Genomic DNA, 21,681 nt, shown 5'->3' with positions numbered 1-21,681 from the left:
TCTGCGAGGCCATCTCGACAGTCCTGGAGGGCAGCCTGGGCAGGCGCTAATGTGCAGATCCTCCTGCTCCACAGGACACGGAGCCACTTTCTTAGGAAAGGCAGTATGGAAGTGGGGGGCGGAAAGTCCAAATCCTGGTTAGTTCCAGATGATTCACCACATGGAAGGCGTGTTCTCTCACGAGCGTCTGGGTCTTAGTAAGTAAAGGCAGTGTTCTGTTCTGTCCTGGCTTGACAAGAAGGTGGTGAAAATCAGCCCATTTTGTGTTTGTTTTTAGTGTGTGTGTGTGTGTGTGTGTGTGTGTGTGTGTGTGTGTTTCAGTAAAAGCAATTGTTTCAAATGAGATGACTCTACATCAGAATACCTTTTTGTAGACTCATTGTTATCATCTTATCCACAGACTTGACTTGTAGGGGTTAAAAGCAATCGGTGGTTATAAAAAAGGAAAAGATAGGCATTTATTGCAAAATCCAGTTGGTGGGCTTTGACCACTCGGAATGTTTTCTCCACCGTGTCCTGTAGAGTCAGACCCCGGCCTACGTGCTTTTGGTGACTTTGTCCGACACATGAGTGGCAGCGCCAAGTGGCTTCGTCTCCCGTTATTCCCTGTACTCCCTCTCCCCGTCACCCCAGCACCATGTCTCTCTCCCTCCCCTCCCATGTTCCCTTCCCATCAATCAGATAGCTGGTGAGTGGCTGACTCCTGTCCCGAGTTGGCCAAATGCCAGTCCAGCCAGGTTCTTCCACTCCCCCCATCCTACGGAGAGGACAGTCACCTTGACTATCTTGGGGGGCAGGAGGTGCCACACCCAGACTGGGCTGGTCAGCTTATTCACCTGTTCACACGTGGCCAGCTTGGGCTCCCACTCCTCCTTCCTCCCAGCTTGGGGTTTGAGGATGCGGCACTGGGTCATGATTCTCCCGGCACCTCCCTGGGTCTGGGTGGGGCCTGAGTTGTCAAGTCCCAACATGCTGTGGCCCTTAGGTCCCGAGGGCGACCTTGATGGAATGCACTTCCTGGAGCCTGACTGTGTGAGCCTGAGGGCCTACAAGCAGGGCTTGGTGGGAGGCCCGTGAAGGCCAGGGCAAAGGGCACAGAGATCACAGAGAGAGGACGGGAGAGAGTGCGTCCGAGGCCGAGGAAGCCAGTGTGGAAGAGGAGAGGTTCGCTCTCAGAGGTGAAGGAGGTTTCACTTTCTGAGTGAAAGTGGCATTCTATTTCACCCGAAAATACATCAGTGCCTGCGGTCAGAGAGCTGCTGCTGTACCAGGAACTGGAGATTTAACGACTTAAAAGGGCCCTCAGAAAGGCATCTCCAGGCCAGCCTCTCATTTTACAGACAGGGAACCGAGGCCCGAAGCAGTAGGTCAGGTTCTCCTGGGCTTTTTACAGCGTCTACTGTGTCTTCTGCCAAACCCAGGGAGGCTGAGGGGCTTTCTCCTGCTCCTGCCCACCCTGGAGGGAGCTCGTGTGGCCCCTGCTGTCCTCCCTACCCCGTGACCTTGGTCCCAGAGCAGTGGGCACAGCAGGCCCAGTCGACCTCTGCTGAACTCCCCCCCCCCCCCCACCTCCTTGCCTGCCTCCTTGCCCCACCTCACCCCCCACGCAGGAATCCGGAGCCCTCCCATGGGGGTGTGAAGCCACTGGAATGTGGCACTCTGACCCCTGGCAGTTGAGTGTCCTGGATGGACCTGCCTGGGAAACAGGAAGGACTCAAGGGAGGGGGAGGAGTGCCCCCTGGCCTCCGGGTGGGATGGAGGGAAAGGAAGTGCAGGGCAGTGTGACCGCCCTGGGAGGCCTGGCTGATGGCCACTGCAAGGGCCACCAGGTGGGCGGGGGGTGGGTGCAGGGCTGGTGGATTGAGCAGGCGGTTTCATGGGTGGGGCCTCCAGCAGAGCTGTGCTCCAGGGGGCGAGCTGTCAGGGCAAAGGGGTCAGGAGGAAAGGATTTTAGAGGAAGGGAGGAGCAGACCAGATGCCCAGGAGCCTGTTGTAGAGGGCGGTCAAAGTGAAGGTGTATATAAGGCATGCCCAGCCACTGTGCAGATGACACATTTGTCACATTAGAAATCAAATGTTAAAAGGTGGGAAAGACCCTCCTAAAGGAACTTGCGCCCCAGTTTGAGATTCCAGTGCTTTTACTTTTAAAAAAAAAACATGTTTTTATTGATTTGAGAGAGGCGGGGGGATAGAGAGAGAAACATTGAATGAGAGAATCATTGATTGGCTGCTTCCTGCACGTCCCCTACTGGGGATGGAGCCCACAACCTGGGCCTAGGCCATGACTGGGAATTGAACTGGTGACCTCTTGATTCATAGGTTGACACTTAGCCACTGAGCCACACCAGCCGGCAAGACCCCAGTGCTTTTAAACATGGTAACCCTTGGTAAGACAGAGTCGTGCTGAGACAAGGATCATAAGGGGGGTGGTTGCCCATTCAGTTGAGAGGCCAGTTGACACTTGCCTGTCCCTTGGTCTTTCTGTCAGTGATGGAATCCCTGGGCTGTGGGATTCCATCAGGTCAGTGACCTCCCTCAAAGAGATTTTCCAGAACTGCGAGGCCACGCCTCAGGGGACGATGTCCCCACCAGCTCCTTGCCCCTCCGCCGGAAAAGGGACCCTGGTGTCCTCAGCTTCCCTTCCTCCCGGTTAAAGCCTGTGGCAGAGCGAGGCTGCAGAGCTGGGGCCTGAACCCGCCTCCCGCAAACCCTCGAGAAACCACAGTCAGGCCGAGTTGTTGCCAAACTGCACGTGAGGTGTGCCAGGGAGGCAAGCCAGCTTTTCATGGGGGGTGTTAAAAATTATGTTTCCTGTTCACGGGAAAAGAAGAGAAACGATAGGCGCAGAGTGTTTCTGAAACACCTGTTGAGAGAAATCCCAGCTGCCGCCATACCTGAAGGGGTCGGGTTTCCTTTGCAGCTGGAGTCCCTCCACGCTGAGTCAGTTGACTTCCTGTGCCCAGGGTTGTCCTGAGGGTTAGGAGAAGTCAGGCCACATCTTCTCAGAAGGGGGGGTGCTAATCGCCCTTCCTCCTTTCTCACATGACATTTCACAGAGCCCTGAGAAGAGTGGACCTGGTATAAGCAAAAATGTCTTGGCTACCCCACTCATTCATTGGGCCTGCTCACCTGGGTGTGTGGCACCCCTTCCTCCACGTAATTGATGGAAAAGCCACCAGGTGAGGCCCATTGAGTGCGGCGGGCAGTGCAGCAGGTAAGGAAGCCAGTGTCTCACTGCTCAAGGTGTTTATCTTCGGGTCTGCCCTGTCCCAGGTGTGGAAGATGTAGCGATGAACAACAGAGACAAAAATCCCCGCCAGCCTGGAGGGACAGTGGTGCTTGGTTTGCAGTTTTAAGTACGTAGAGTGGTCACGCACAGTCTTGCCGAGAAGTTGAGTTTGATCAGAGACCTGGAGGAGTGAGGGAGTGAACTGTGCACATAGCTGAAGGAGAATGTTCCAGGGGGAAGGAACGCTGCGGCCAAGGGCCTGAGGCTTCATGGCCTGGGAGGGAAGAGCTGCTGGCTGTGCAGTGGGGAGTCACTGGAAGGGGAGCTGGCGCTGCCTCATTGATCAGTGGAGGGGTGGGACTTGACCCTCCAGGCAGGCGGAGGCGGGAGCATGGTCATCACTGAGATCCCCTGTGTCCCCCCCACTGAGTGCTCAGTGACTGCAGCTGAGTGTCTTAGGTGTAGAGGTTCTATTACTACACAAAGGAAGCTCCAGTTGTGTGAGAAAAGTGCAGATGCATTTTCCAAACATGTTCTTAAGACTGCGTACAGTGTCTCTGTGGTCTTGTTACACTTACTTTATACGATCGGTTTCACACGAATCTTACGGATTACACCCTTGCTGTGTAAATCAAGTCCTCCCAAGATATTAATATTCATTTCTTGACATACCCTGAGGCAAGAGTCGTGGTTGTCATTGTCCCCAGTTTTACATTTGCGTCTAGGTGGAGAGTTCTAGGATGAATGTCAAGGGCTTGATGCCTTTAAATCAGCGGTTCTCAACCTGTGGGTCGCGACCCCTTTGGCGGTCAAATGACCCTTTCACAGGGGTCGCCTAAGACCATCCTGCATATCAGATATTTACATTATGATTCATAACAGTAGCAACATTACAGTTAGGAAGTAGCAACAAAAATAATTTTATGCTTGGGTCACAACATGAGGAACTGTATTTAAAGGGCCAGAAGGTTGAGAACCACTGCTTTAAATGAATGTATCACACAGGCCCTTAATAGACCACAGTTGTCTCTGTAATTTTCGTTTCTAATTTATAACACTACTTCATACATAAACATATAGGAACAATGTGAATTTTAATGGTGTTTTAGGAAAAAAAAGACAACATATACATCAAACTTTCACTTATGATGAGACTGAGAAACGGTAGGAAATTGTGAATTGTGCACACACACACACACAAAAGTGTTCATTGACTGTTGCTAGCAAATTGTGCTTTGTTGCTGGGAACAGATAGCAGGACATGCAGGGAATGTGTAAGAATACATAAGATGAAACAGAGATATACACATACTTCATGGAAGAATTTGGAGGTTTGGGTTTTTCAGCATGGTAGTTAAGGGTGATACTTCGTTTTAGAGCAGTACTGGAGTGAGTTGTTAGGATCAGCTAGGAATATAATTGTTGCCATTTAAACTTGATTACTTTTTCGCTTCTTATCTTACACCTGGTATACTTCAAAGAATTCAGATAAATCATTAAGGTCAAGTTCACAGCCGTGGTCAGGCTGATTTGTAAAAACATTCCTTACAAAACAACTGCTACCCAATTTCACAAAGTTATCATCCTGAAAGGGTTCGTTAGTGCTACTTACAGAGGAGTTTTAAAAATCACTATTTGGACCTCAGAAGTATTGCTGCAGTGTATATGAAGCCATTGTCACCTTAACAAAGAAACCCTTGTTTCCTGGATGATAGGATAGTTGAGATGATATTTATATTGTTGGATTTTCTGTTCTTCTGATACTTCCGAAGGTGCTCTTGCAACTCCATTTTTCTTGGCTCAGAAGGTGTCATAGAGAGGCCTCCTCCTGTCCCTGTGGTAATGACCGTCAGCAGTGGGATGTCTAGACCATTTCCACTTGCAATGCTATGGGCTTCACACATTGAAATGGGAGAATTGCAGTGTTCCTTCCTCCTCCTCCCTGATGCTCATGTGCTGGGGTCCAACCCCAGCAGGTCCAGGGTTCCCCAAAGGTGTAGAAGGAGTCAGCGAAGAAGGAGGGACATGGAGACAGTGTTCAGTTGATCAGCAGCCTAGCCAGGATCTCCAGCCAAGTTCTGGTCTGAATCTCCAGAGAGTTTCTGCTTAGCATCTCTAGCCAGGTTCTGTGTCCATGTTCTCTTGCTAGGTTCTCCAGGTTCTCCAGCCAGGTTCTGTAGCCATGTTCCCTCGCTAGGTTCTCCAGCCAGGTTCTGTAGCCATGTTCCCTCGCTAGGTTCTCCAGCCAGGTTCAGTCACCAGGTTCTAATCAGGTTCTCTTGCCAATTTCTGTAGTCAGGTTCAATCCAGGATCTTTTGCTATGTTCTCTCCAGCGAAGTTCTTCTGTCTTCTGGTTCCTGTGTAGGTTCTGTCTTGTAAGTTCTGTCTTCTTACATCTGTATTTATACCAGTTGATTCCAATCCTATCAATCTCTATTTCAAAGGTTAGGGCGTTTCTTATCTCCATTCCAGGGAGTAAAGATTATGTAGCTTAAGCATGATTGTTCGTAGTTAAAGTGATTAATTACCCACCTGGCACTTAGTTAAGAGGTTTTATTCCCTCCCTAACTTCAGGGGAAAATCCCTACCTGGGGGAACAACCTTTCTCAGAGACCTCGGTTAAAACACATAGTGCCAAGAAGGTGAGCAAACATATTAAGAACAGTATGCCATATATGCCAGGTCCCTTGAAACAGCAAGCATGGACCGGCTCCCGGCACTCATGTCCTCTGGACTCGCGTGAACCTGAAATTTCGCCCAACCCTTTGACGACCCCACTTTCCTGTTTGTTCAGTTCCCCATCCTATGCTTGATGATGATCCCGTGGGATTCAGACCTGCGTGGCTTAGCTTCTCTGCTCAGCCAAACCTGTGGGGCTATGGAGAGCATCTAGTGTACTAGTAATTTCTGGCATGTATACTGTGGCTCGGTAACTGTGAACTGCTACGAGAAGATTCGTCGTGGGGGGTGGAATGTGCTTTGTTATCTGTGCTAACTGTTCAGCTAGTAGAATGAAAAATTTATATCCTTGCAAGTGCTTATTTTCAGAGGACCATGTTCATTTTTGTTGTTCTTGTTTGAAATTCTGGTCACGTTTATGCTTTTCGCTGTAGTGGTTCACACTTTGGGATGAGTGCAATCTAGGGGGAAAAAAAAAGGCATTCTCATATCTAGTCTTCTGTTTTGCTCCTGGCCATTTGGCTAGCTGATTTTAGGTTAGAGCACACATTCATATTTATATAATGGTACTGTGCATTATTTATACCTACAAGTCCCTTTCTGGCAAGAGGCATTAACTTGTGTCACATTAATGATGGTCATGATAGATGGAAGTGTAGAAAGGGAGAAAATAGAGTTTATTAAGTTATTTATTTATCTGACATGGTTGAAGAATATTAGATTTATTTGCTTATTGGACATGTCATAAATACTGATTGACATATGGAAGTGTTGGTTAATATACAGTGTTGAGGTAAAAAGAAAACATGAGTTAATATTAATATCCCACAAGTTGGAAGACCGAGAGCCAAAGATGCTTCTGTATTTCTGAATAATAGACTTGTTTTTCCTTACCACCAAACTCGCTTTCCAGAAAAGGTTTGGCGCTTAAAGATTCCGATTGCCTTGAATAAAGTCAAGTCTCCTTGTCCTCTCGCATTTATTTTGCCAAGCTACTGTTTGCTAAGCCCTATGACAGCACGATGACAAACAGAAGAGTCAAACTCGACCTTCAGCGTCAATGAAGCCACTTTCTGGTGGCAGAGATTAGAGGAGCCATTTCATTATGCTGCCATGAGTGAGCTAATTTTAATAGACAGTAGAAGCCCTACAGAGGAGATAGAAATTAATTTAATCCCTAGAGGTGAATGAAACTGGAGAAAGTATTAAAGACTGAGGAGGGCTTTTCAAAGCAAGGCAAGAGAAGGAGCTTTCTAGAAGAAGGAGGACAGCTTGTGTAGAGCCATGGAGTCCCGGCAATTAGGGAGCATGTAGTCATTAAGTATTACTGGAGTAAGGGGGAGGAGTGGAAGAGATGAGGTTGATCAAGTGGGTTGGGATCAGATCTAAACAGGCTTTGTATTCCATGCCAAAGACTTGGATGGCCAGATGTTGGATTTTATAGACTGTTGCTTCCCAGCTTCCTATCCCTGAGAAGTTTGATAGGGCTGGTCTTAATAACCCGTCCCTGAGTTTTATTTACACTAGCACACCTCTGTAGGAGAATAAAACACTATGAACAAGGCACATAAGGGATGACTAATTACCTGGCTTGATTCAGGGATGGCTTTAGAATATCTAGGTGAAGAGAGGAAATATGAAACAATTAGGAACTTCTCCATGATAATTTTTCCCTCAATTAAGATATATTAATTTTTTAAATTATGTTTTTAATGATTTTAGGGAGGAAGGGAGAGGGAAAGAGAGAAAAAACATCTATCGACTGCCTCCTGCACGCCCCCTACTGGGAATCGAGCGCACAACCTGGGCACGTGCCATGACTAGGAATTGAACCTGCGACCTTTTGGTGCGTGGAACGACATTCAACCAACTGAGCCACACTAGCCAGGGCAAGATAAGTGAATTTTTAATCAGCAGTACATTTGATAACTGAAAACCAATATTCTTACAAGCTGGTTAGACAAGGAGTTTACATGTCTTAAGGGATATTCAGGCTCTGAGAAGACTGTTTCTTAATGATGGTGTGTGCCTGAGTAGGCAGCCAGTGCAGCACTACATAAACACTGGGCAGGGGAAGAGGCCTGAGTCTTTCCTTTAAAAATGTTGGGATCTATTCTCAAAGCAGAGGAAATGAAACCATAGGGTACAGTCAAAATAATTGTAGTGTGGGGAAAATTTACATGAGCAATCTAATACCTGTCAATCAAATACCATAAGCAGGTGATTCTATCACACCGTTCCCAGTAAATTGTTAGCATTGTACAATTTCAACGAAGATGCAAGAATCGAGGAAACATGAGGGTAAGGTCTAAAGGGACCTCATGAATTAATCATTCCACCTCTGTTTTAGTCACGAAAAAATGGGAGCCTAGAGAGCCAAATGCCTTGTTCAAGGTTGCTCCATGAACTAATGGCAGAGCTAAGGTTGTGGTCTCCTGGGCCGGGGCCCTCCCCATGGCCTGCCCCACTTCTGTCTGGTTTTCTACTTAAGGTTGATGGATAGTTCCTAGTGTAGGTCGACTTGTGAGGTCAGAGAGTTGGGGTACTGTAGTGCCAGCCTCTCCTCTCTTCATGTCCCATGAATTCCTTGCTTTTGGAGACACTGCTTGCCTTGTCTTAAGCTCCTCTCTGTTCCCCACTAGCGTCTGCTATCAAATAGGAAACTATCCATCCCTTACTTAACCATTTCCTCTGTTTCAGGATTCCTAGAATCCTGAACATTTTATTCACATACTTGGGATGGTTTTGGTTAGAATGATGGAAAATTGTACTTGGAGGGTTAAATCCTTAGCACCGTGCTGTTCTGGGTGTGCAACCGAGAGTTAGATACCTGCTTGAGGAATGAATGATTGAAAGGAAGGATGAATGGATGAATCTACAGCCTATAGTTCATCACTGGTCCTCCTTCGTGAAGTGTATTGCTAAGATATCTGACAAAAATTACAGCAATGGAACATTTGCTTATCATTAATATTGACTGTAAACTGATTTAGTGTATTGGATCAGTACTGTTTTTTAAAGAGTTCCCCACTTGGACATAAAATGAATCAAAGATCATGTTATAATTTAGAGGTTCGTGTCGGTTTAAGAGTTAATCTTCAAACAGCATTTGTGTGCGTAGTTTAGTATTTCCATTGTTTTAGACTCTGGCTTTGACCATTCTGGTGTATGGTTGCATATGCCCAACATAGTTTCGCTTTGTGGAAATGTCCGTAAGACAAATTCCTGTCGCATGCGTCATTTTTGATAACCGCCTTCCTGCGTTGCGCTGATTACAGCACAAGGAAAGCGAAGAGGGAGAGGGAAGCACTGCTTTGGGAACATCCGCCTCAAGCTTGGAGCAGAGAGAAAGGACGCTCACTGCATCCGGTTCCTCCTTGAGCAGAACCGAATGCCTGATGACAGCCCGCCAGGAACTGGGGGAGTTAGGAGCCACGATTTCACATTACACTGGAGTTTCTAGGCTGGCCTGGAAAGAGATGCCAGTATTAGCTATTTGCATCTTACTCTAGGCATGGGACTATGTGCACAGCTGGAGAATTAATTTGATATATGTTCCCAGAAGCCTTTCCCCGGCCAACAGAATTCCATTACTGTGAGCTTCTGAGTGTGTGCTGTGAAGTTGCTTCTTGCCTTTTAATATCTGCTATCGCATGTTTCTGGTGAGCGGATTGCCACATAATGGGGGGTGGCTATACCTTGGTTTGGAGTAAATTCCATTAACCTACACAGATACAAGGTTACAAAAGGGAAGGCTCCGAGTATGCAAAGGCCTTCTGCCTTCAGGACATCCTATTTCAGATGAACACACCGCACTTGGTCCAGCAAGTGCAGTCACACCCAATGCGTTTTGCTCTGTTAAGGGCAGTTCAGACACCAGCAAGCAGGTGGAAAGGTATTTTGAAGGCCAGAGAGGTGGCATCTAGGAGGAGTCAGGCCTGGTTGCCATGGCTGTTCCCTGGCACGCCTGGGCACAGAAGGGTGTGTCCTCTGGAACTGGGGTCGAATGTGTTTTCATGCCTGCTCCAAGATGCTTCTTCCTTCACACCCTCTTCTTCAACACGCCCTTTCCTGCTCAGGATTGAAGCTCTTCTCCACCGCCGCTAAGACTTTTGAAGCCTCTGTGTCAAATATGGAAGGAATAGATGTTGGAACAGACTTTGTGGGCAGAAAGACCGAGTCCCGGTTAGAACGGAGCAGGCCTATTGGAAGGACAGGTGTTTTTGCCTCGACACCACAGGTGCGCTTCTAAAACAAAAAGCATGTTCTGCAGAGTCATTCACTCCGCTAAAGATAGGAGGGCTGCTGAGAAAAACAGGATTGGGCAGGTTGCTCAGAACCTATGCAACTGTGTACACAGAGGGTAAATGTAAAGAAGAACTCAAATAGAAACAGTGACACAGGTAGGCCACACGTGGCACTTGCACCCTGAGCCTGGGCAGCTCATCCTTTACAGCTTACCCACCCCCGAGCTCACGCTGCTCTTCCTGTGGGGCGCCGAGTCTTGAAGTCATTCACTTTGTTTTTTTGTTTTAAAAATATATTTTATTGATTTTTTCACAGAGAAGAAGGGAGAGGGATAGAGTTAGAAATATTGATGAGAGAGAAACATCGACCAGCTGCCTCCTGCACACCCCCCACTGGGGGGGTGTGCCCGCAACCAAGGTATATGCCCCTGACCGGAATCGAACTCGGGACCCTTGAGTCCGCAGGCCGACGCTCTGTCCACTGAGCCAAACCGGCTAGGGCGAAGTCATTCACTTCGAATGGAGACCTCTTTCATCTGAAATAAATGTAAAATCCAAGGGTAGTTTCTCCTCATGATTTTTAAATATGGAGGAAAATGGGTCTGGTTTTTGTTGTGTCTTTTTTTTGTTTTTCTAACTTGTAACCTCCCTGGCCAGTTTAATGTAGTGGAAGGTTCAGGCACCAGAGCAGCCATTGCTTGCACTAAAGGAAGGAATTTAAACAAGCTCATCAGGCTTTACTTAACGGTGGCCACTTATTGCTAAGACTTTTCCTTTAATCATGAGAAAACTTGCAAAAAAAAGTCACATTATGAACCAACACCAACTTCTGCATTATCCTGACTTTCTCTTCCTATTTACCAGTTCTGAACCAGCTACTTCACATTAAAGAAACATGTTTTGCCCAGTCGGCGTGGCTCAGTGGTTGAGCTTTGAACTATGAACCAGGGGGTTACAATTCGATACCCGATCAGGGCATGTGCCCAGCATTCTGGGCTCCATCTCCAGTAGGGAGCGTGCAGGAGGCAGCCGATCAATAGTTCCCTCTCATCATTGATGTTTCTCTCCCTCTCCCTTCCTCTCTGACATCAATAAAAATATATATTAAAACACACACACGTGTTTTTATGGTTCAGTGGTAACGTCAGAGAAGAGGTAGCCAGCGCGTCCTTTGTTATTTGCATTGGCCCAGGTATACCAGTAAGACATGCTCTTGTTCTAGACAGCAGTTCTCAAAGTGTGGGCCCCAGAACCTGGGGGAGCCCAAGTATATGAGGTCGAAGCTATTTCAGAGTCATATTAAATGCTCCTTGCTTTTATTCTGTGTCAACATTTGCACAGGTGATACCAAAGCGATGGTGGTAAAACAGCTGGCATCCTAGCACGCATAGAAGCTAAGATGCTTTTTGTTTTAAGAGCGCGTGTGTATAAACTCTGCCAGTTGGTCCTTGCATTTGTCCACGCCAAGCACTTGTAGTCAATCCTAATGGCAAGATAATAAACAGCATAAAAAAAATCAATTTCCCTTAAGAATTCCCGTGATTGAAGCAGTACAAGTCGTTAAATTCCAGACTTTGATGACACATCTTATGAACGTTCCCTGGGATGAGATGGCACGTCCACGTGGCGTCACTGTGCCGCGGCCTACCTGAGCCAGGTGGCCGTCTCGAGGGAGAAGCATCATAGTTTGAGGCGTTTTGTAAACACCCAAGTGGCGATGCTGGGTTAGCAGCCAGATACCACTGGCTCTTCACTGTAGTACCCACATATTGGAACCTCTTGGAACATGCACAGCTTTTAATCCATACATGAAATTATTAGGTTTCTCTCATTTTTTTTTTGTTTGTTTGTTTAGAGAAAATAACATCCTCATATGGTATCTTGCGGAAGTTACACGCTTAAAAATACACTTGCAGCTCAGGTCCTGGTCAGAACTGGTGCAGGAGGCAACCAGTCGATGTGTTTCTCTCACATCGATGTTTCTGTCTTTCCCTCTCTCTCCCCCTCTTTCTAAAAATCAATGGGAAAAAAAATCTGGAAAAAAACCCCACCAAAAAAAAAAATACTTGCAGAGTTATCTCGGTTGCCTTGAGCTTTCAGGCTGGGAGAATTCTTGTCACATGGAGGTACCAGGAAGACACTACTGTTTTTGAACTTCTTTCACCTCCCCACCCCCACAGGTCCAAGGAGAAACCAGGAATCTGACAGAGAACCAGAACCTGGGTCCGGGCACTGTATATACATGATTTACTTGGGGAGAAAGAGATTTTAAAACATCAAGTTTCCCAAGTGCTGTCAGCAGCACCACTGGGCTCAGAGTTGATTTCTGTGATCAAACCTTCACTACGTTGTTGCTTTAAACCCCTGCCGGTTGGCTGTTAAGTGGTCTTAAAGTATAATGCCCAGTAATAGGAAAACATAATTTCATTGGTCCCAGAAGCATGTTGTATTTCAGTGGTTCTCAACCTTCCTAATGCCGCGACCCTTTAATACAGCTCCTCATGTTGTGGTGACCCCCAACCATAAAATTATTTTCGTTGCTTCTTCATAACTGTAATGTTGCTACTGTTATGAATCGTAATGTAAATATCTGATATGCAGGATGTATTTTCATTGTTACAAATTGAACATAATTAAAGCATAGTGATGAATCACAAAAACAGTGTGTAATTATGTATGTGTTTTCCGATGGTCTTAGGCGACCCCTGTGAAAGGGTCGTTCAACCCCCAAAGGGGTCGCGACCCACAGGTTGAGAACCGCTGTTGTATTTGAGCCTATAAAGCGGTGGTTGCCAATGGAACTGTTTTCCAAGAAGAAAAACAAAGTAGTGATTAGGATGGGGACATAGAATGGAGAGGGTTTCTCAAAAAAAAGAAACTAAAACATATAAGACATGTTTGGCTTCAGAGTCAGAGCTTCCTGGCTGGCCACGGTGGCCACGACAGCAGGCTTCCCCATGCTTCTTCAAGACAGCTGTCACGACCGCCAGGAGGCTTCGGCTGAGAGCAAAGCCGGCAGCAGTGAGGAGCCAGGGAGAGCATGAAGGGCAGTTGCCTTTTCATTCTGTGGGGAGGCTGAGAAAGCATCTGGCAGTGGAAACAAATTGGCTCAGAGACGGACTCCGTGGGAGGGCTGCCGATGCCAGCCAGGTGATAAGAGGTTGGAGTCATAGAGCTGCAATGGGAAGCAGCCTGGTGATAGATGATTTCTTGTGGGAAAAGTGCCAAAATGTACCCAAGCAGTTCTTCAAAATGCGTGCCTCACGAATGCCTGTCTGATCAGCGTTTTAAATACAACTTTTATTGTGCAGACATACTCTTTACACTGAAACATAGCTTTCCTTGTGATGTTTTATATGTATGTGTGTACATGTATATACAGACATATTTTTAACGAAACATTTTCTGTTAAAAGAAAAAGCATAGATAACAGCATTGACCATACCAGTGACATGAAAATCCAGATAGGTAGATGGATGGATGGATGGATGGATGGATGGATGGATGGATAGATGGATAGATATTGAACACTGTACTACATCCTGCAGTTAAGGGGATTCAGAATTGGATGAGAGCGGGCTCTGTTTGTCAGGACTCTGTCTAGAGGGGAAATTTGGCCTTAACATAAAAAGCATCACCAAAGGGGACAAAGGTCTATGTGTTTGCAGAAGCATGGAGGATGGAGCAGCTCTGTGTTGACAAGACTCTCAAAGAGGTATAATTGGAACTGGGTCTTGAAGGATGAATAGGAGGTGCCAGAGGATGAAGAGCAGGAGGCATCTAGGTGGATGGTACTCCATGAGCAAAGGCATGGAAGCATTATGAATAGTTTGTAGTGAGGATCTCAGTGGGCTTAGAGCAGGCGGACATGGGAGCAACTGGTGAAAGAGGAGTCTAGAAGTAGGTACAAGGCATATCATGAAGAACCTTATGTTTTTATTCTTATTATATTCAGTAAGAAGTTTGGACCACTGAGCAGGTTTGGTTTTTTGAGAAAGATGTTGGTGGTGACAGACAGTGTGGGGAATGGTGGGGTAGTGGAGTGACAGGAGAATTGTGGCCGGGGGGCCTGGGTTGAGGGTATTGTAGTTCAGGAAAGATGTCTTCAGGGAGTTCCAGTTACAATGAAGGGGAGGGATTTTTATTGTGGGGAAAAGTCTGCATTAGAATCCACTCAGTTTGGTGATATGTTAATTGCACATATTTAGAAAAATAGTAATAAAGAGTTTTTCTCAGACTAGGGGAAAGAAGAGAGGTATGGTTTTCAGTAGTTCAAATGTTACTTGAATTTCTTACAAGTTTTTAAGTTCCTGGTGTTGAATTTTATTTGAGTTACACATTTAAATATAGGGTCTCAAAAATTCCTTCATGGCAAATTTCACTTACCCTGGATGAGGCTGGCGGTACTGAATAGCATGTCCACAATTAAATATAGAGATAAGAAATTATTTACATGTGCTGCTCTGTTATTTATTAGAACTGAAGATTAAATTATCACCCACTTTTCCATGTTGAATTGTTTCAATATATTCTTTTCTGGTTTCCCTTTCAGAGTAATTTAGTAATTTTGCTGTTGTCTTGAGGATAGGAATATACCTTCGTATGTGCATGTTATATATATATATACATGTCATTTCTAAAGACCAGATACATAGGAAAACAAATATTAAAACAGATAAAGTGTGGCTTTGTTTAAGCTTCTCAGATCATTTCACGAAGAGCTAAGCCTTTGATCACCTGTGAGCTTGATCTCCTGAAATTAAAACACAGGAGGTTTTCTATACTCTCTTTTCAAAGAATCATGCTGCAGCTCTTTACACTGTAAGTGGTATCCTTCCAAAGACCCCTTGACCAGAAAGTTATTTATTTCCGTGTAGGAAAACAAGTCTTTCGCCTGACTTATACAATAAATCAGGATGTCACCAGAAGTAAAAATTAGCCCCATAAAAATCATGGCTGTTCATTTGCACCGTCTTCGAGAAAACACATTCTTAAGATGGCTTTCTACCTGCCTTTGTTTGAGCAATGGGTTTAAGGGATCTTAAATTCAAGCACTTTAAAAAATTCTCTTCAGATATGGTATCAGAAACATGTTCTTTAACAGCCAGTACCCAGTTAAAGGTGCGATAAGGTATCTAGAAAAGATAACGTTAAGGGGGGAAAACCCACATAACGTCCCAGAGATTCATAGAGAAATAATCTGGTTGCCTATAGGAGGTTTCAACTCCGAGGAATATTATTTAGGATTGGGTCTGTCTACCGTCTGTCATTTTGGTGTCATTTCTGTGAGCTGGGTCCCGTGGAAGGTGGGTTTAATAGTCTGCTTCTTCCAGCCTCCTCCATTCCGTGACCAGAACACTGCTTTGGTCTTGGGTGTGGAATTGGAGTAGCTCAGCCTCTCTCACCAGGCTGTAGTCCTTGGTTTTGTTGTCCTTCTGGCTTTGGTTGTGATTAGTGATGATGTTAGCATCTCTCCTGAAATGCACTGAAGAGGGTCTCCGCCATTGTATCCCGTTCTTAACTCTTGCTAGTATCTGATTTTTTATGTTTATTACCTGCCTTGGTGTACTAAGGTTGAGAGCCATTTTAAACCCGAAGGTGTTCTCTACCAGATGGCATAAAATATTGTGGGCTTTTGGGGAATACTTTTGTAGATTGACTAATGTGGCCCCTAGTAATTTGATTGAACGTGGGAAAATCCAGGAAGCTGTGTTTAAAATCTTAAAGGAATCTCAGTTATCCTAATAACACATAAGAGAAGCAGTGGTTTTTATCACAAACGCTTGTCTACTAGTGCATGTGTGGCTATATTTCAGCCTCCTCAGTTATCAGGAGGTTGGGTTTCATTCGTTTGTAAAATTGCAGCCAGACAGCCTTCCGTAAATTGAGGTGCCCAAATCAGATATTAATCTTGACTTCCCCGCACATTTTTTGCTTTCCAACAGGCCTTTCTTTGAAGGAAGCTAACAAGCAAACATTATGTGGTTCTTAATTGTTTTACAGATGAGAACTGGGATGATGACCAACTGCTTGGTTTTGAACCCTGTAAAGAAAACCTTGTCTCCGGCTGCAATATCATCAATGGGAAATGCGAATGTGTCACCGTTCGGAACTGCAACAACCCCTTTGAGTTTCCGAGGAAGGATCTGTGTCTTTCAGCCTTAAAGAGGATTCAGGGTAAGCACTCATTTTCACAATCATAAGCTTAGCATCGTGGAGCCTGAGCAGTGACAGTATTTGAGCCTGGGAAGGCAATGACAAGCTCACAGAGATCGATAGCTTTCATAATCCCAGACAAGATGCATTAAGTTGACCAGGTGCTGACGTGATGGGGTGTGTGCGCACACGTGTGTGTGTTTCCTGGGAGCCGTGGCCCGGTCATGCTATGGTAGTATGAACAAGGCCCTTGGTGCCAGCTTACGTAGGTCACCTTCATGTAATGGAGCTTTCACGAGTGGTGTGCTTGAGATCAGCATCTGTTGTCCCCTGGTCCATTCCGCTTGATTTACTACAGGAAGATGCTCCATGAGGAGAGTGCTAATTAGGAATGCAGCTCATCTGGCAAGAAAGCATTCTCTCTTGAGCTGGGATGGGAGAATTGTGAGGTGACGATTGAAGGCTTTGGTTGGTTTTGCCATGGGGCAAAATTACATAGGTGTGGATGGATCACTGGGTACTTCACCTCTAGAATGAAGTCAGGAATCATATTAAAATAACAAGAAAATTACACAAATATGGCTCATAACTTTGGTACATTCATGCATGCTACTTAGAAGAAAGATTGAGGACTTGAAAATATGATTCCTAGCTACAGTAGTCTCAATGGCATGCCAATAGGTTGGTGCTGTGGCAGAATTAACAAAGGATGAGGCCTGGGCTTGGGCCTCACTTGGTCCCTGAACTCTCTCTCTGCTCCAGGTTCTTTGAGGGGGAAAAAGAGGACTAAACGAGACATGCTTAAATATACCTTTTATTTCTAAAATGATGCCATTCTGAAGTGAAATACCAACATTTTAAGGTCCAAAGTCAAACCCGTGAGGGCAGTAGAGCAGGACTGACGTCTTGAATTGCATTAAGCTTCCAGGTCATGTTAAATGGTAATAAAGAACAAGAAATTTATAACCGTCTGTAGATAACATCTATTTGTATGTACCAGTGCTGCTGAATCATTCAAAGAGAATATAGTAGAAAACAATAGGTGTAAAATCTTAGAACCACAGTGGGTCTTAGATCACATTTACTCTAGTCCTTGAATTTGGAAATGGGAAAGCTGAGCTTCACACAGCGGGTCGCTAAGAAGCCAGGGACTAACCATGTAAAAGTCTTTTTTCAGTCACATCATGTCATTAGACAACACAGTCCGTTAATGAACTCATTTTTACTGTCTCTTTGTTCACCCCTGTCCCCACCCCCATTTCCTGCCAAAAATAGGATTTTGCCAACTTCAGTATATAACTTTCAAGGATGTAGATGCAGTGGTCAAATTTCTGTTTAAATGATTAAGTTAGTTATTCATACATATTTAAAACCACATGGTATAAAATACTACAACAGTTTAGATGATTGTTTTTTGCCATTCTTACATTTCACCAAAGTGTGTTATTCAGATGTTTCAAATGCATCACTGTCAATGCCTTGGCTTAGTACACCTTCCAAGTCATTTTGACACCCGATCTCTGAGCACACCCTCCTCGCTACCATCTTAAGTTGTCGAGATACAACAGATTTTGAATCCACGTTACCACAAGACATTTTGTCCTAAAACACAGTATCTTTTCACATAAAACCAGGACTGTTGTATTTTTAATTAGTTAGGTGTATATTTATGGTCTTGACAATGTGGAGATTTAACTGCATTGATTTTCAAAGTGATTCTAAAAAGGCTGTTTACAAGATACAGCACTTGCAATTCTAAGATCATTCTCTCAGGAATAATTGCTATAGCTGATTAAATTTCTGTTCCTTTTCCCCCCTTGTTAACAGATTCTGTCAGATGGCCTCTATATAATACAGAAATAGGATTGGTTGAGGTCACTTAAAGTTAATGTGCCTTCTACAAATAGTACTTTGTTTTTCAAAGTATAGCACCCTGCAGTATTTGAGCTCTTGTAAGAAGTCAGTTGTAAGGGGTTTCCCTTTTCTGAGAAACAATTTTGAAGAAAAAGCTCTACTTTTATTCAAGTATACATTGCACACAAGAGAATTAGTGGAAATAGAGTACTGTATATAATTTCAGTCATTAATAGCAATGAACACTTTGAATGCTGTAGGAGATTAGGGCCAAAAACTGTGATCTGGAATTATATACTAACTAGAGGCCCGGTGCACAAAATTCGTGCACTGGGGGTGAGGGGCAGGGGGGTCCCCTCAGTCCGGCCTGTGCCCTCTTGTGGTCCAGGACCCTTGCTCCTTACTGCTCGCTGCTCCTTACCACTCAGCGTGCTGCTGCGGAGACCAGAGAGGCTCCCGCCACCGCCGCTGTGCTCTCCAGCTGTGAATCCGGCTTTTGGCTGAGCAGAGCTCCCCCTGTGGGAGCACACTGACCACCAGAGGGCAGCTCCTGTGTTGAGCGTCTGCCCCTTGGTGGTCAGTGTGCATCATAGCAACCGGTCGTTCTGGTCGTTTCACCGTAATGGTTGCTTAGGCTTTTATTATATAGATAGCCTCATGGCTGTTATATACTAATAGTCTCCAAGATATCATGGAGGACATGCACTTGGAACAACTTGAAATTTGGATGGTGATGGAATCCAGGAAGGGGTGTGATGTGGAAAAAAGAATAAAATGTAGAAGTGAGATTGCGTGACTTCCATGTAACACACTTGGGGAACTAGTCAAAAACAGCAAGGTGTTGTGTTGATAGTTAATAGAAAATAAAGATGGGAGGCAGGCTGGGACCAGATTGTGAAATGACTTCATCATCGTGCAGCGAACTTAAGCCGGGCCATTGGAGCTATCAGAAAGCATTGCAGGTTATGAGCAGGGAAAAGCAAAGCATAGGGGAGTTGATGTTGCGCAGACTGGGGCTGGAGGGGTATGCTAGTGGGTGAGAGGCTGCAGTGAGGAGGCTCGTTGGAGAGCAGCTTCAGTTATCTAGAGGGGGCGCCACAGGAGACGAGACTAGGAGTATCAGGGAAACAGCACAGAGGAGCTGGGTGCACACCATTTTGACAGAAAAACCTATAGTGTCATCTAACTTGAGGGAAAGGTGAAAATGCACAAAGATGATTCTAGGGTTCCTAACCTGAAATCATAGAAGAATGCTAGTGCAGGTCATAGAATGGGAAAACTCTTTTGAGATATTTGTGATAGGATGGAACTGATAATTGGGGTGGCTGTTTTAGGGGGGGGATATAGGGTCCAGAGCAGCGGTCGCCAACCTTTTGGACCTCACGGACCACCAGTGGTCCGCGGACCACCGGTTGGCGACCGCTGGTCCAGAGGGACTTTAAAACTACGGGAGGTATTACAGCCTGTTTGAATGATGACAAGAATGATTTGGAGGAGAGACCAGTAAGGTAAGAAAGGTGATGGTAATTGCAGGAGCAGAGTCTTTGAGGAGGAAGAAGAGCAAAATTGTTCCTGTGTCTCAGAGATGAATGAAACAAGGTCAGCTGATGAGGAGGTATGAAACATTGAGGAGGGAGGGAAAATGTGAAGCAGACATCTGAGAGAGAGGATAAGTAAATGAAGAAGGGAAATGCATTAGGGTCACCTGCTTGCGCCCACAGCTACTTCAGGTTAGTAGTTACCCAGCTGAAGGGAGCACAGATAATGCAGCAGATGCCTTGTAGGTGGAGAGGTGGATTTAACCAGGGTTTTCCCGGTGAGTCCTAGAGAAAGAGAGGGGCATGGAGGTTGAGGGTTATGCCAGACAGTACTTACATGACTGACCATGCAGTCGATGCCAGGAAGGAGACAGGCGCAGTGAATAGGGGAGAAACGCTGAGCCAGAAGCTTTGTAGATAAATGCAGCAACAGCATGTAGTTGGTACGTAATTGGACTGCATGTGTTTCATGTGATTGAGGTTTTATTTTGTATTTATTTGTATTTTTTAGATTTTTTAAAATTTATTTTTAGAGAGAGTGGAAAGGAGAGGGATATATAGAGAGAAACATGGATGTGAGAGTGAAACATTCATTCCATCTTTGAGGTAGTGCCACAAAATTCCCTCTTGACCCAGAGCAAGCAGCCTGCTGCCATCTCCTAATCTGAGTCCAGGGATGACAGAGGCACCAGCTCTGCCCGACCCGTGTTCCCACGTGGGGCTCCAGGTCCACGGTGAGGCCTGGGTGGCGGGCACAGAGGGAATCTCCTGGTTTTCTTTAATGAGAGAGAGTTTGGTGGTCACCCAGAGACTTAGATTTACCGGAACTGAACTAGGACCAGGGGATCTGTATCACCAGCGAGCCCCCAGGAGAAGTCCTGCCACTGGGCTTTCCAGGGACTTTGAGTAGCAAGGCCACAGAGGGTTTCCGTGAATCGGCCTCGCTTGGTGTTCGCTGTGCTGGTGTGAGACAACAGCTTCCCTGTAAGTGGTCCTTGGACTGACTTGATTTCCGCTATTTTCCTTTTTAAAAGCAAAGCACTTGTTATAAATTGCTCTACTTCAGACACTAACACCTAGTCATGGTTTCATTATGCAAATCTTTATACTTTTTTCCAAGTAAATATGAAAAGAAATTAAAACCCAGTTGAGGCATTTCATAGCATATGCACAGGATCACGTGGTGAGGAACAAAACGGATCCGAAGACTGCATGGTGGGAAATGGTTTGTTAGTGGAGATGACCTTTATATAGTGTACCTATTGGCACTTTGCTAAACATGAGAAATATGGCTAACACCTTTTGTCTGTGGATTTTTTTTTTTTACAATTCTATTGATCTGCATGGTATTCAATGTCATTATCCCCAAATCTTTCCTATAGTATTGACTATAGTAACAATGATTCAGTGTAATGATTCAGAAAGATGTACCTTCCCCATCACTGAGTGTAAAATTGTGAGTTCTCCCAAAATGTGACTGCTGTGGACTGTAAGATGATGATATAGCAGCAGTCCATTGGCAAGGTCCTTACAGCTGATAGGTACTATATACATATCAGTGGAAGGGTGGTAGACATGGGTGGGTTTTATACATTTTATGAGGTTTATATAGTTGGGGGGAGAAAACATCTTTGGGAAGCACTTGGCCTTTCAAGACTGCTGTTATATAATCCTTGATAATAGAATATCCTATATAATAAAAGCCTAATATGGTAAGTGTTCAGTTGTCTGGTCGGCCATTCAACCAAAGTGTAATATGCTAATGATATGCTAAGGCCACTCAACCGCTCGCTATGACATGCACTGACCACCAGGGTGCAGACAGTCAACCTGTCGACCAGTCGCTATGATGTGCACTGACCACCAGGAGGCAGACGCTCCGACCTATAGGTTAGCTTGCTTCTGGTTTCCCGCCGATCGGACTGAGCAAGATGGGCCGGACATGCCCTGGGCCCCTCCTACAGTCTCTCCCCGGCT

General features: G+C 45.4%; 1 protein-coding gene across 6 annotated transcripts in view; it reads left to right on the top strand.

Annotated features, from left to right (window-relative positions):
* Window positions 1–21,681, top strand: part of CRIM1 (cysteine rich transmembrane BMP regulator 1) — a 175,442-nt gene that overhangs the window by 25,184 nt on the left and 128,577 nt on the right. For 5 of the 6 annotated variants that reach the window (XM_036334874.1, XM_036334875.1, XM_036334871.1 and 2 more), the window contains exon 2: window positions 16,160–16,333. The exons of the other annotated variant lie outside the window; for it this stretch is intronic. In XM_036334874.1, coding sequence (XP_036190767.1) covers window positions 16,160–16,333 — 174 coding nt within the window. The remainder of the gene's footprint in view (window positions 1–16,159; window positions 16,334–21,681) is intronic. 6 annotated transcript variants of the gene reach the window in all.

Source organism: Myotis myotis, unplaced genomic scaffold, assembly GCF_014108235.1.
Source record: "Myotis myotis isolate mMyoMyo1 unplaced genomic scaffold, mMyoMyo1.p scaffold_m19_p_14, whole genome shotgun sequence".
NCBI classification, from domain to species: Eukaryota; Metazoa; Chordata; class Mammalia; order Chiroptera; family Vespertilionidae; genus Myotis; species Myotis myotis.
Note: the sequence above shows the minus strand (reverse complement) of the source record. Positions and strands in the feature narration are given on the sequence as shown.